Source organism: Accipiter gentilis, chromosome 26, assembly GCF_929443795.1.
Source record: "Accipiter gentilis chromosome 26, bAccGen1.1, whole genome shotgun sequence".
Taxonomy (NCBI): Eukaryota; Metazoa; Chordata; class Aves; order Accipitriformes; family Accipitridae; genus Astur; species Astur gentilis.
The window spans coordinates 5,194,339-5,210,420 of record NC_064905.1 but is presented as its reverse complement, the minus strand read 5'-3'; the positions used below and the strand labels follow the sequence as shown (position 1 = coordinate 5,210,420).

The following is a 16,082-nucleotide window of genomic DNA, read 5'->3' as shown; positions in this document are numbered from 1 at the left end:
CATTTCAGAAGAAAAAGAATTACAGAGATTAAATAAAGAAAAAAAAGAAAAAAAAAAGATGATTTAGGCTAATGCTCTGCCACTGCAAAGCTCTGAACTGTTTTCTTAAGCCTAGGAAGCAATGCAATTTCCAGACAGATTTTTCCACCTGCTGTTTTCCTTTAACACTTGAACAGACAAGGAATATGATGAGACAGAGTCAATATTGCCAAACAAATAACAGTAAAATTTCTTGTCCCTTACATGCACTGAAAAATGGGGATTTGATCAATATTATTACTCTTTAATTTAATAGCAGCAGTAAGACTTAATGAAGACCACATGCACCACATTCCTGCCACACACACACAGCTGCTGCATTAGGACCATTAGCAGCAGCAGCAATCCCATCCACTGGTATTTACCTACATTCCCCTTCTTGCATGATGGAGAGGTGTCTATTATTAGCAGAAGGATATGTAGTAAAGGCCAAATAATAACATAGAAGGAAAAGAGTGTTTGCTTGCTTGTTTGTTTTTTCATGGTAACCCCTTCCCTTCACAAAACGGACCTAGGAGAATTAGAAAAAAGAAGTCTAATCTGGCTTTTAAAGGATCAAGATACTAAGGTTATGGTTGAAATGTTGCTCTGCTTACACAACCCCCCCCCCCCCTTTTCAGACAATCCCTTTACTCAGATTGAGATACTTTACAACATCAGGTAGAACAAAAGAAATGAGCTCAACTACAAACATTACCTAAAAAGCCTCTGCTTGGAGGCTGCCACTAAAAATCCATATGAAAGACTTTTTAAGAGGTGTAGGGCACAACTTCTTTTTGCCATCTGTCTGAACTGCACCTGTACACCTCAGTTCTCATTGCCTACCAAGAACAGAGCAGAAAGATTTTTTGTTTCACAGGAAACAAATGCTTAAAAAAACCTCTTGTAACTGTTTCATGCTGCGTTTATGCATAACAATACAGCCCTTCCGAGGCATCCCCCCCCCCCGAGTGATTAATGGAAACAGGAAGGACAGCACCATAACTTGCCGACAATAAGTTTTAAATAAAATGAAAGACATTATTCCAGCTATCACACCTCTCCAGTTTTCAAAACATAAATCCTGAAGGTTTGATGAGGACACATGCTTTTCAATTTGTTTGTACTTTTATATACCATGCATTTTTCATTCCCATTTACTATCTACTTACATAGACAACAGAGCACTTCAACAATGCCAATGACTTTTTCTAAGTGCACTGTAGCTACAACTTACGGATCATTCATAAAATACGAGACTAATGTATATGATTAATTCCTCAAACCTGGTGGCCTGTACTTGCATAAATACAACCCCTGCTCCCAAACCTGCAGTGCTGCATCTGAAACTCTTGCAGAAATATAGCTGACGTAAGAATCCCACTACAGTTGCCTCCAAAGCCCCCAAGATCTCACATGGATTCAAATGGCTAGGAAGATCCAGATGGCAGAAACCATGTGAAATGAATGCAGAACAAAAAGCCTGGTTGGTTGGTTTCCCTAAATTACCTTGACTCTAGCAATAAAATCTTACTGAAAATAAACAGTTAGATGAGACATTAGCAAGGGGGCCAACTATTAACACTTTCAATAACTTCAGAAAGATCTATTTAGAATACTATCAGGAGGTATCTAACATATTATCCTCTTTCCAAAACACAGTTCTTATTAAATGTATACTTTGTACAGTGCCAGCACTCAGGCTGTTAACAGAATTATACAGATATATTTGAATGACTGATCTCTAAATTAGCTAATTGATTCTCCTCTCTAAAACAGTAATAATCAAAAGAAGCTGCCATCATCTATAACTTGTAATATTTTTTTCCCTTGACTATTTGAAACAATCACACTAGTTGGAATTGCACAATACATTCAAAAGACAAAACCAAAATGCTAAACTTTGTAGCCATCTCTAACAATAAGCATGCATCTGAATGAATTCCAGGACAGAATTCCGTTCAGCCTCCATGAGTCGAAGACTTTAAGAAATATAGCCTAAAGAATACTGAAATGTCAGCCTAGGGATCTCCATCCGTCACTGTGGTTTAACTGGGCTGTCCACTTAACAGGCAACTCATTCAGTTTCCTTAAATTCACATTAAAAAAGCGATTTCTGCTACTGCAGTACTAAACTATAAAAAAATAATCCCTTCCTCCTTCTTTATAATCCAAGGCAGCATGTATTCTAACAAGCAAGTAATACAAACTTACATTTTTCTGAGGTTGGGCAATTTCTTGAAGAGTCCGATAGCTTCCAAAACAGAAATATCATTGTCATTCAAACGCCTGATAGGAACAAACAAAGAGGCATTTAATACTTCACAGATGTCTATAGATATATGTCTGTGACTTACAGGGCTGCCACACAGAGAACTATGACCTTTGTTAAGCAAAACACTACCTGCCATCTCTCGCAGACTCCTAGAGTGAAAAGAGTTTAGCTCTGAAGGAAAAGGAACATAGAAGAGTATCTACAGTAAAAGCTTAGGATGCCTTTAAGAGCATAATGCCAAAGGACAGTGTCAGAATGCTGCCTTCTTCCAGTGCACAGAATAAGGGATTATTAACCGTAACCATTACACAGCCTTGTTTGTGTGACTAAACCTCCCTCACGCATTCTGCTACAGAAGACCTACAATTGGAGATGTGGTCCATGTAAACAGAAGGGACCTCATTTCAGGTCCTTTCCCATCAAAATCTGCTGGTCTTCAAAATTAATGCAAAGGACACTGTCTTGGCAGGCTTGGGTGCAAAACTGTTTCCCTGATTACATGTAGCTCCATTATTCTATGTAGAAACTTTGCTGTGTTTCTGGATATCGCTCTCTCATATTTTTCTATCTTAACTTCAGATCAACAATTTTTATGGGGATTTAAACAGAGTACCTGAAGTACCGTAAATAGAATACTAACACAAAAAGAGAATTGTGCTTGAAGGGGCTACTAATATAACAAAAGAACCAGATTCTTCAGTTACTAAGTAATGAACATGTTTTCTCACACTCTCTTTAGCAGTATATTATGTTTCTAATTTTGAAGAATCTCTAAAAGCAAATAATTTTCATAAAATCACTTATAGCTTAACAATACATTAGTTTTAGTGAGAGCCACTTCATCCAAATAGCAGGCACTGCAGAGGTGGAATGAGCACCTGATCACAGATTTAACTCAAAAAGGGTTAATCCATTTCTTAAATAAAAATGACCAGATGCAAAGACAAAGGACTCAAAGGTAGAATGGAAAGGAACCATGCAGCTTGGGCCACATAACAGGTCAACACTTCAAGAAGAGACACACAGGCAGCTGATGCACAGGGCCGTGGCTCCTTTCTCAACCCCACAGTTGGCATGAATGCTAAGGAAATAAGAGAGTTGTGGTGCTCCTTTGAAATAAAATTAACTTTCCCTTTTTCACACAGGGGTTAAAGTAGAAGGTGCCTTGAATTGGTCTGAGTCCCTTTTACAGCCTTTAAAAACGAGGAAAATCAACATGCCCTGCTGAGCACATCTTGGAAAGCCAGCACTTACAGATCAGTAGTATATTCAGGAAGGTGACTGGGTAATCGGATGAGTTTTTGGTTAGAGCAGTCTACAATTGTTCCCTCGCAGCGACACTTCTCAGGACAGACAAGGTCCATGAAACACTTCCCGGTGAATTTACTTCTGTAATCCTCTGACCCTGCAATAAAAGGAAAATATATTTCATCAAACAGTTCCTGATAACTGCAGCAATCAGAGATTTTATGGAATCTATTCTCAACACCGCCTCCTGTCAGCTCCCAGCTCCTGCACACAATTTTAATACCTGCCAAAGATTTTTGTTCAGCAATTTTTCAAATTAGTCCCAAGACTAGCCTCTGTTTTTCCACTCTTCCCTTGATAGATTAATTCCTTGTCTAACAAGCCTACCTGTTAAAGGTATTTTTTGAAGCACGTCTAGTTAGCTGTTGGAGTCTGCTTCAAGTGAGCTCCAGCAAAGTCACTTTTTCCCATTTGGAACTTAGTCCAGCAACAGGGAAAAGGGATCTCCTGAAAGCAGGAGCTATCTCAGTGCATTCAAATGACAAAGGATTTTTAAAGATGTCATTAAAAAGCCTGAAATTTTCAGATCTCAGCTATTAGAACTATTTTTGAGAGCAGTCTTTTATGAAAGAACCTTGTCAATTTTCCAACAATTAGATACCTTTATTAACTATGTTAAACAAACAGCAAAGGAAAGTAATAGCAGTTTAAATCATTTTCATTTTAATTAAGGAATGGGTAGACCATACTTAGTGAGAAGCACTCCCTAATGTACCATTATACCATGATTAACAGACTTCTTTGACTAGGTTTTTGACCCATTCTAATGAAATGCTTTTCCAATTAGGCTCAGTGAACTAATCTGTCCTTTTCAGGTTTGTTTTTTTCTCTTTTAATAACAGCAGGTTGGAAACTTGATCTCTGTGCTTTAAGGAACTAGGAGTATTAATAAATGTGTATGTAAGCAAAGTGTTGCCAAGACCCCACCATGCAATACCTGCCCACTCACTTCATATTTCATGATGGAAGCACCAGAATTGTCTCAGGAACCTTGTGTAATGCTATGTGATCATAACTACCAAGAAGTATTTTTTAACTTTTCCAGAGTTTTAAAAGTCAATTGCAAGTCTTTCTCAGGAATGATCTGAGCAAGTTCAGCTTTTAAGAACCTGAAAATGTCAATAAAAACTTAAACCTGAGCTGAAATTTGTTTTTAGAGACTTGATGACATTCATCACCTGCTTCCCTTTCCCAGACTGATAAATACACCACTGCTCATTTTATGACTGCATGCTATTTTCTGGAAGAAAAAAGAAGTCACCTAAATCCACTATTATTTTAATTTATGTTACACATTACCTCCACAGGGTGATGCAGTGAAAGCAAGCAATTCTGCAGGCAATCTAACATTTTGATTCCACAGACACACTTTGGTTTAGTTTTGTAATTCCAAACTAGATTATGAGAAACATCACATGCAGCTTTGTACATTACCACTTCTGTGGTGCTAAATACTTTGTTATCATGATTATTGTAAATTGTACCTCTAAGGTGAGACTTTGCTTCCGTATTTTAGCTTGACACTACAGCATTTAAAATATTAGGACCACTGCACATTTTAAAATATTATAAAAATACAGTCTAAGCCTTTCCCCACATGGCCATCATTTAAACTCTTATCCTTTCAAAAAAACGCATCTGATTTCCAGTCCTAAAAATTGCAGGCTTGGTAGTCAGACTAAAACGTCAAGTGATGAGCGTATTATGGTTTGATTACAAGAACATACAGCTATTCTTTCTTAGGTCTATGACGCAGTACATTTGGTTGTTTACGATTCCTTGGAAATAATGCCAAAGATGAACAGTTATCAGGACCAGAGTTTATTAAAACTTCTACAATTACAGTATGCTTTGAAAAACCCACTGAAATTTTTCAGTGATCAGAAAGTGTCTTGGAAATCCCCAAATTAACCCTTGAAGAAGCACTTCTAATTTTCATTGTAAAAGCTTTCTTTGAGAGAATAATCACAAATGTCATGAAGTTACACAGGGTAAAAATTTATTAAGCATAATTTTTAGTCTACTGGTGGATACAAGAGATTCATCTTCCTATGGGAAAAAAGAAGGATGAGAAAGTAAGTGGAATGCTTTATGAAGGAGAAAAAGGGGTGTGTAACATTAGAGGGTGAAAATCAGTTTTTGGTTTTCTCTTGAGCTTTCTGGCAAAATAAAGAAAGAATATTTACCACATTTTGATTTAGCAGTCTCACACTCTTGATGGCATACAACTTTCCACACTGCATCAGCTATAAGAAGTTGACCTTGCCTGGGCATCAGTCCACTGCCTCCACGCTTGCAACAGGGGGAAGCCCTCTCAGCTCAACAGGAGAGGAAGGCAGCAAACATCACCTTAGTACTTTTCTTTCTTTCTCTCTCTTTTTTTTTTCCTCTTCCCTTTTTTTTCTTCTAAATGAGTTTAAATAAGAGTTACCCAGGTAAGCACTGAGTCAAAAGTAATCAATAGCATGTATATGCTCAGCAAGTACTTGGTCATCCATTAGACTGTGAGACAGAAGGAATCACCTGCCAAAGATTAGATAAAATTTACTATTTTGACCTGAGCCTTGAGATCACTTGGACAGGTGGCTGCTCTATTAAGATATGCCCATCTGGGATACTAATGTGAAATTCAGCCATCTGCTTGCAGAACTATTTAAGTGCGTATATCTGTTTCTACACACAGGGCTTTATCAGTGTACTACTGCAGGGCTCTGAGCGAACATGACAGGATTCAGGAAGTACAATTAACCATCACATGCATGCAGTACTTCTGGCACACTATAAAATAACCTGTGGAAAGCCATGGAAAAGAAATGCAGGACAGGCACAGAAGAAACACTTGGCTTCATTTTACCATTCCAGACCAGCCATTTGGTCATATTATTATACCTGAAAGCATGTGTGCACTGTAGCTGACAAATCTGTGAAGCTTGGCTGAATGTAAAACATGACTTGTCAGTTTCTAGTAATTTCCAAAATTAAAAAGAATTAAGTATGCTATAAAATGAGTAGCCAAGGCAACAGCAAGGCCTGTGTTTAACTGAGGGCAACTCTGTTTATCTGAATTGCTACTTAGTCTGATAGCATTTTCATTTCACAACTTATGTGATACCACTATTAGGTACCAGGATATTACAATTCCTCAGTATCATAAAACAAACACTTATGTAATTCTACAAAACAGCAATATTGAGATAAAGAAACACCACATTTCCAAGTGCTCAAAAATTTTAGGTGCCTTTCTAATACCCACATGGAGAAATTAAGCAACTGAGACAAATACCTTTTTGTCCTATTCTTCTTTTTAAGCATAGGTTGGCAAACCTGATTTCAGTTTTTAAAACTTAGCTTTGCCCAAAGGACTTAAAAGGAGTGCTGGATGAACTGTTCTGGAAAAAATCAAGCTGTCTCAAGAGGGGCTTGAATACTGAGCTGATACATTCATTCTAGAAAAGATGCATCCTCAAATTTGGCAACAAAAACATGATCACAGAGATCACTTGGTCTAAAACTTGGACAAAAACCCAGGAATCCCGACAATCACTTCTTCTTGTAACCACTAGATCAAAATTCTTATAGGCTTTCAGGAAAAAAAGGAGGTACACTGTTTGTCATGATTTCACATCGCTAGTATTAATTCTTATCACTAATTAGAGGTAAAATCTAAGAATCTCAGATGTCCTTCTGGTATCTCCACAACAGATATGTAACAAATCTGCAAGATGAGGCAGTATTTCTGTATAAGGAAACTTCTATATGAGGCTCTCAAAGTCACTTATGAATAGGTGTAATTACCTCTACTTTACATCGGGGTTGGGTGTAGGGCCGGCAGGAAGTTAGGCAGAAATATGTTAAAGATCTTATCTAAGCTGTCAAAGCTAAAATGGCCCATCTGGGTATGCTGACTCAGCTTTGTGCTATGTAACTATTGGATAATACTGTTTTCATACAGGCCATGTTACCCAGATAATTTTGAGAGATAAAAGGTAATGCTTTGCAGACTCTTCTGAAGTTCTTTTGCAGTATAGACCTTCATAATAAAATGCCAGCACATTAAGATTGCTCAGATCAGGTCCAAAGTTATATTAAGTAGCAGGCATCTTGTTACAGAAACAGCATCCAAAGTGTACCTCAGGTAGAAGGGCTCACTGGACAGCTCAAATATTGAGATGTAGCTTACATTATTTATAAGGTAAGAAGCAAAAAATGATTTTCCATCTCTGTAGGTACGGCTGGAATCACCCTTGAATCATATTAATCAACAGGATGCCTAACTTCTTCATTCTAAGAGCAATTAAACAGATTCATGACTTAGAAATGGTTATTCTGCATGCAAGCCCTCTGGAAAGTCTGTTGAAAACATCACTAGGGCTCCCCTCTGCAGTGCCCGGGAGACTGGTTAAAGCAACACTTCACCTTTTTTCATTTTCCTGTGAGAAAAGGGGGATTCTCTCACCTTTTGGTGCTTCTGAAAACAGCAGAAGTATCCCAGCATGCCATGCGGCAGGGAGTATGCAGCCTTCCATGGTGCTTGACAGAACCATGTTCAATTTGTATTGTTCTACCACATGGTTAGATCAAGCACAAAGGAAAACCCCATGAACAGCCAGAGTCAGAGTTAGGCAGCGCCAAAGAGAGGAGAGCGTTGAGAGGAAGCAGCATGGAGAAGCACAAGCTGAAGGTTCACGGAGAGCTGCTCTCCACTCCACCCATGCAAAAAGGTGCTGGATACAAGAGGTCATCCTTTATGCTACAACTGCAGGAACACCCTGGAGCACAATTGGGGTTAGTGTACAAGAACAGAGCCCAGGCGAATTCAGAGACAGAGCTAATATGATAGAAAATACTACCAAAGGACTGCAAACAGCTCCTTCCAGGAAGGATGTACAACTTCCACCACATACTGAATGCCCGATCTACACTGCTCTTTATTAGCTACTTACTCTCTCCCAGTGTCTCCTTTCAGTACAAATGCCATTTTGGTTTGGTCCAAATTGCATTTATTTAAATGCAGTTTTGAAATACCGCAGCTCATATTAACAATAGTAGATTCTGAGCTGATGGCCAAGCTCTGGCATTAAATGCTCCCCAAGCTCCTTTTGAGCCTGCTTTCAGCTCCCAGTGGCCTTTCATGCTGGTGGCACTTACACTGACAATCTGTAATTACCGCTGCTTTTTTTTTTTTATTTCAACTGCACTTTACAGCAAGGTAGCACACACATGCTACTACAGACATGTTAAGGCAAACAGGAGTATTTTGTTGTTCTGTTTCTTGGCATAATATTTATTGGGTTTTATAAATAATTTGCTGGTGGAAGCATTCTCTCTTTCCAACATCCTAGATTATTTCAAACAGCTTTACTTCTTGTAACTCATTCCTGCAACTTTGACATATAATGTAGGGCATTCAGTTCTGGCTTGACTGCTCCCACCGAAATAAAACTCCCATTGACTTTAATGTCTGCAGAGCTATGCCAGTGAAGAGTGCTTTTGAAAGTCACATCTCCAATGTTCTCGCAGGCTTCACGAATGAGAGAGGAAGTGACTGTCCTCTGCAACTGCTCAGAACATTTTGCTGGACTTCAGTGAAGGTCAATGCTTGTGCTTTTAAAAAAAATACCACTTTCCTTAGTAAGGGGTTTGCATTGCCCAAAGAACAAAGTCAGCATCAAGCAGATTATTCACTGCCTACATGGAGAACAACGCAAGTACTTGAGCAGAGATGACACATCATACAGCAAGGGCCTCTGCTTCACCATTTTGCTAGGAACCAGCATTATTATGCAGAAAGTCAACACACAATTACTCGAGAACTCCAGAAAATAAGTACAGTGTTAACTTGGTCACCTCATACTGTGGGTTTGCGCGCAACAGTGAAAGTAAGACAATTTGATTTACTGTCTATCTTTACAATCTAAGAAAGAAACTAAAGCAGCTTTTTAGGGGAACCTAACACAATAAACCTTCAATCCCCACAAGCTGCCAAACTAGCCAGAGTCCTAACTGATACAAAAATTAGATTATTAATTTTCTTTTGTGACTCATGCAACATGGCACAAAGAAGCATTAATTTTCTTCCATGATTCATTCAAAGTATGCATAACCCTAGAATCCAACTCATTTATTTAGAAATTATACCTATAACTAGCATTCCTGCCAGTAATTTTGTATGGTACTAGTGAAGAAGAATGCAGAGTTCCATATCCTTCTTCCTACACTGGTTTAATAATGCAGCAATTCTGGCATTGGCTCTTCAAATAAATTCATCCAGAGTACTCTGTTCAGCAGTGAGAAGTAATGGTTCATATCTTCCAAAGGCTTTTATATTATATACTGATTTTCAGTATTAAATGGAATATCTGTAATAAACTCAGTAATTTCAGTGTCAATGAACTCTTTCAATCCTACTGGAAACAAATGCAGTCAGAGCCCTGCAAACGTCTTCCTGAGAAACCCCTAGAGAATATTTTGAACAAGTCTCTATTCCTCTGCCGCACTAATTAAACACCACTTACAATAACTGCCTAAGCTAATGATCAACTACAATGAACAAGGGGTACCAGCACACAAAGTCTGCCAAAAACTTAATTTATGTCCCCAGAATACATGAGAGCTAAAACACTCCACAGGCACATCCTGGCCTTTCTGATTGTTGCACGCTATTACAAAAATATGCAGGAATATAGCCTCCTCCCCACCCCCGCCTTTTTTTTTTTTTAAAAAAAGAAAAGAATAGAAAAAAAAAAGGGAAGCACGCTATTTTGTAAATTACATTTAAAAAAAAAAGTTGAAAAAGAAATGATCATATCTCCAGATGTTTGCCAGTTTTCATGAAACCCCCTACCCTTTAGATATACTCTACATCTAAGCAGCATTGTAGGGTTTGCCCTTAGTGTTATTTCACCTGTGGTAATCCAAGACCTGTTTGTGTATCAGTCACTGAATCTGCAGTTTGCTAAGAATCTGCATATAGAACACTATTTTTAACTGTCCCATCAAGCTGTAACACCTCAGGAGGCTGCAGCAGTCTCAGAATAGTCAGATGAAAATTTATTGTCCAATTGCAGGCTCAAACATTCTTGCACTAGTTTTAGCTGACTAGCTCTCTTCATGCCAATGCCTCTCCAATTATTTTCTTTATCCTATTCAAGTGACCGCTGTACACACAAAAAAGTGCTAACTTTGCATCTCTGGTAAGTGTTGTTCAGTTTAATCTCAACACACGCAATGGCAATGTGAGAGAAGAGAACAAACTTTGTCCTACCTTAGTTTTTGAGGTATCTATCTGAGTTACAAGAGTAATCACTCAGCTTTCTGCCATAGCTAATGAAGACACCTCCAGAGGACAACTCAGATCTCAAGTGAGGAGTCTATATAGCTCTGTACTCTGCCTACATGGAGAATCTAGGACAACTATGTTATTTGGATGCCTAAGTGATATGGATGCATCTGTGACTAAACATTAATTCTCCCTCTTTTCATTGCCTCTTTACTATAATTGCAGATAAGGATGTTGGCTAGTAAAAAAGCAGTTCAGATGTTTAGTTTTTTCGAAGGCTACTTCAACTTAAAAATAAAATGAGGCACAGCCTTAAAATAAACTTTTTAATGGGACACGTCAATTTACTTTCCAATTAAGAACCATACTCTGTGCCAAACAGAACCACCTGGTCTATGTTAAGCTTATGCTTCCTTGAGTAAAATGGTTTCCATTCTGCCTACTTTCCACCCTACTGCAGTGCAGGAAACCTTCACCGCAGTGTTCATCACGAGCTAGTGAAGGGTTAGAGTAATTGACACAAATATTAACATAAATCTGAATTACTATCAAAGATTTACAGAAAAGGGAGGGCAATAATCAGTATATAGTACACCCAAATTACTTTTTCAACAGGAACATTTCTACAGTACAAGGGAATTAAGCTCCATTGCTATTAGTCATAGCAGTCGTGTTGTGCTCTCTAATGACTTCAAATTTAGAAAAACTTTATGCAAACCAAAGCTCAAATACTCATTTACAGTGTACAGTGAAGACTTCAGGTTCATAATTATGAATTCAGTCTAGGATTTAATCTGCAGGTGATTCGTTGCTGTTAAACAAACTTCCATTCAGATAGAATTATTCTCATGCACAAAAAAATGCATATCCTCCGTTTCGCTATTTCCAGAGTTTCTGAAGGTACTTTTGCTGTGTCTTTGTGTCTTTCAGGGGGAAAAAAGTAGAACACGCAGCATTTAACTGAATAAAACCAAAGCAAAACACACAAAGCAAATCCGCAGAAGGAAGTCTGAATGGGGTTAATTTTCCAGTTGTCCAGATCATAGGCAATGCTTCATATTCCTTTCCCTCACTCTGCTCAAGCAAAAGCCCTGGTGGGCAAAAGTTCTGGAGCTTGGCCTCAGACAAGATTTCTCACAAACGTGACCAGGCCTAGTGCATCCTGTGCAGGACTGCCAATCCCCACCACTGTCATCTCCAGCGTGGACAAACCTATGAGCTGTTAGGGCTTGGTGCCGGCTCAGGCAGGAGCTGCTGGAGACCAGTATGCTAAGGGCAGGCATAATCGCGAATGCCTGAGCACGTCACTGCAGCACTGTAACAAGGCAGACAAGAGCAAGTGGATATCAGTGCTTTTCATCAGATAGAAAATGCTAAGGGCAGGAATATGAATACATAGTCTGTAAATTACTATTTGCTTACAAATATTGAAGGAATTTGCAAAGTTGTCATCAGAGTGACTGGCAAATTACAGGAACAACTGGAGAATATTTCAATCAGATAAATTATATAAGATCTGGATTAAATTCACTTGCCTTTCATGACTTTTAAGTGCTGGCTGAGGCGTAACAGTACATTGCATCTTTCATTTTGAGAGCTCAAGGAGCTTAAATAGTGTTTACATGTCACTAAGAGCAGAGAAGGGGATAACCTAGGGAGACCAAGGGACAGGAAACGTATGAACTACCGTAGGGACTGGACAAAAAGCCCTGATGTGCAGCCTGCATTCTGACTGGGAACACTCCATCCACTGCAGTTCTATGCTTCTAAGGCTGAAACAATGCAGAGAAGAGAGAAGGAAATTACAGGTGATCACAAGTAATATGAGCTCTGTTCCAAAGCAGACAGGTAATCCAAGAAAGGTGAATATGTATTAAGACAGAGACTGGAAAAGACACATAAAGAATTAGGAGGAAAACTGCAATTAGTAAGAAGAGGTTTTATCAAATGCCTTCAGAAATTATGAGTGAACAAACAGCAACTACATTACTCTCTAATAACAGGGCATAACACAAGAGATATGACACTAGCCCTAAATATGCAAGCTCTGGATCCATATGTACCACAGAGGGTGACTTTGATTTGGGTTGGGTTAACATGAAGCAGTGTCCAAAAAGGAAAGAACTGTGCTAGCAGATGGTTCATTGTCCTCCTCCTATTATTCCACGTGCTTTTGATTTGTACAGCACTATCTGGAACTGAAGTAACTAATTAAAGTCAGTTAGATACATGTACGCCCCAACTCAAAAGGAAGCAGGAAGACAGGTTTACTTCACAGTATTTCAAATAGTAACCTTATTTCTAAGATTCTTATTTCTAAGAATTAGAAGATAAAAAGCTTTCATGATGTGATGCTTGTAGCTATACATACACTTTGATCATCATCAGAAATACTACGGTAGGTGGAACTTTCACAGCTTTTGAAATACACAATATACTGAAAAATGCAAACACATCACAGGGAAAAAAAAAGATATACAGCTGAATACAAGGGCAGCTCTCTGCAAAAGCCATTTCATACACAGTGTCACACAGCAATCAAGGATCCTGCCAACTCTTGAAGTGACAATAAGCTACTGCAGAGACAACACAATCTGCTCGTAGATTCATTTCCCCCTCCTAAAGCCCAGTGCTGCTTTAGAAAACAAAACTGCTGTGTAGTGAACTTGATCAAATACTACCAGGCAGAAGATTTTTGTTGTTCTTTCCCCCCCTATTCCTACTAAGAATGGGAGCCTACAGTGACGTAAGGCTGGCAAGTACCATTGGATCCTTAGGTGGCCATAGTGGGCAGATGCAGCCAAGAAGAAAATGATCACCAGAATTTCACTGTTGCCACTGAAAATGACACTATTTTTGTTTTCTAAACAGAAGAGAGAGACAATTAGTCACAGCCTGTTCCTCCAATTTCTCTCTCAAGAAAAACCTTTTTTAGTCTCAGATGCTATAGCTGTGGGGAGAGAGTTGAGCAAGGGCGAGGTTTATTATTATTTTGGTGCCTCACATCAAATGGAAGGCAGAAATACAAGGGGAATAGTATCTATTGCAATCTGAGGCGTAAACATATTTGATAGTATATTCAACAACTTTGCCTGTCTCACAGCCCCAGGCAAAAACATGCCCCTTTCCCTGCTGTTCCTTCATTTCATGGTATAATGCTTCCAATTCTCCTTTTAAAAAGAATTATGCACATTATCTACCTGTTGCACAGAATCTCCTTCCTATGACCACTCATAAGCTTTGCAGATGTTGCTCCGTCATTATCAGTAAAAGCTTGAGTCATTTGGTACAGGGAGGAAAAGTGCCTTGATGACGAATTAAAAAAAGAAGGCAAGCTCTCCTTGCTAAATACTACCTAAAAAGATGGTGGAGAGCTGAAATAAAAACTGAAGGAAACAATATGCAGAATGAAGTTTTCTAGGTTTGCTTTTTTAAAATTATTTTTTTATTTTTACTATGCTGCATAGTTTTGTCTTCACGGTTTTATTTAATTAATAAAATACAGTTCTATTTAGCCCATCTGCATCTCTGAATGTGTCCTCTTGACATTACCTTCTTAATGTCCTTCTACCATTTAAGACTGATGAAACTTCAAATATCTCAGGTTTTCTTCCCCATTCCTGCTAACCACTCCTCTCTCCTATCCTCATACAAAAAGCACTTCCCTTTCTTCTCTTAATTTACTGAACAATCACATTTTTCCTCATGCCAGGTCCATCCTGAAAGTCCCCTTTATGATACTTTGTAGAATCCAAATGAATGTGGAAAACACAAAGATTGCTTCAGGACAGCCTCAGAATTTTATGACTTCAGAACTGGTCCTTTCCTTCATGTGAAAGTACTAAGCCCACCTAAGTTTAACTACTCATGGGTATGATCCTGACACTGGCTGAGTACCTCTAGTCCCACAGAGGTCACACTTTCTGTGCATCCTTGTCACTTCTCAAATGTCAAAGACCAGGTCTAGATAAAATCTCTCACATTACCTCCTTAACAAACCCCTCATTCACTGTGCTTTCTCCCACAAAACCATATTTCTGACCATTGACGTATACTAAATATATTAAACTGCATGAAAGTATCAGGATCCTGAAACAAGAACCCTTTGAGAAAAAAGATGCACACTTACAAAAGGATTTAAAATAAAATTTCTTTTCTCATACGCTGAGCAAAAGATGTAAAAACTAGACAGGGAGAATCCCACAGCCAGTAAGGACACTGACAAGTTACTAAGCATTGCCATCCCAGTGGGATTGTGCAGGCTCATCCCTGGATAACACAAAGCACTGCTCGATAGTCTGACTTTGAATGATGAAGCTTCATACCTCATGGACCTTTCTGCACAGAAACGTGCTGCGTTAAATCCTGGCACGAAACATATTCCTCAAAATGCAAACATGAAAATTCCTGCTAAATGCCAAGTCTGAAACAGCCGTGATTCAAAGGGACAACTTGAGCAGAACAGGTGCCAAGGATGTCTGTTCTCTGGATTGATTTACAAACTAAGATTCTTCTAAACCATTAGACATTCCCCCTGTCTCATGTGAGCAGACAGTGAGTCAAGTTCAATGTATCTCATCGCCATCTGGAAACTCTACAGGAAAGGATATCTTCTCTATTGAGCTTTTGAATAGAATTAGCTTTCATCCAGCTGAAATCCTTGTTCTGAAGCTGTACAATCCCTGCTCTCCTCCTTCATAAGTCAGGTTTATGTCTTTTCCATGTGGTTTTGATATACTCGTAGAACTGGAGACCAAGGAAAAAACAGCCTAATGCCTCAAGGAAAGGACCCCCAAGATAAGAACTCACACAAAATATTATTCTCAACATCACCAGGTACTGTGTTCTCCATTGTTGCTCTTCTTAGCTATGACCTTTCATAAATTACATCAGATGGTGTTTGCCTCATCCAATAGCCTGTACTATTGTTCAAGGCATGCATGCACATACATAACATTAATTTCTCTAGCCTATTAAGAAAAGCAGAAGAAAATAACGGCAAATTGGGTACAGATTTATAGTGATCCGTTTCTGCAGTCTACTTTTCTTTTTAAAATTATATTTATGCGTTTTCATTTCTAGTTTCTTTAAATATGAATATTACGGACCAATTATCTTGTTACTATGATGGACACAATCCAAAAGCTTAGATAAAAGTATGTCATAATTTCAGTTCTGGTTATAAATTTTGTGGCTTGAGTC

At 38.5% G+C, this 16,082-nt stretch overlaps 2 protein-coding genes across 3 annotated transcripts in view; both read right to left on the bottom strand.

Moving 5' to 3' along the window:
• SLIT3 (slit guidance ligand 3) overlaps window positions 1–16,082 on the bottom strand; it is a 536,826-nt gene that overhangs the window by 126,334 nt on the left and 394,410 nt on the right. For both annotated transcript variants that reach the window (XM_049829395.1, XM_049829396.1), the window contains 2 exons: window positions 3,548–3,698; window positions 2,233–2,307 (listed from right to left, as the gene is read on the bottom strand). In XM_049829395.1, coding sequence (XP_049685352.1) covers window positions 2,233–2,307; window positions 3,548–3,698 — 226 coding nt within the window. The remainder of the gene's footprint in view (window positions 1–2,232; window positions 2,308–3,547; window positions 3,699–16,082) is intronic.
• The window catches only part of PANK3 (pantothenate kinase 3), a 307,492-nt gene that overhangs the window by 160,434 nt on the left and 130,976 nt on the right, over window positions 1–16,082 (bottom strand). The gene's annotated exons all lie outside the window — the stretch shown is intronic.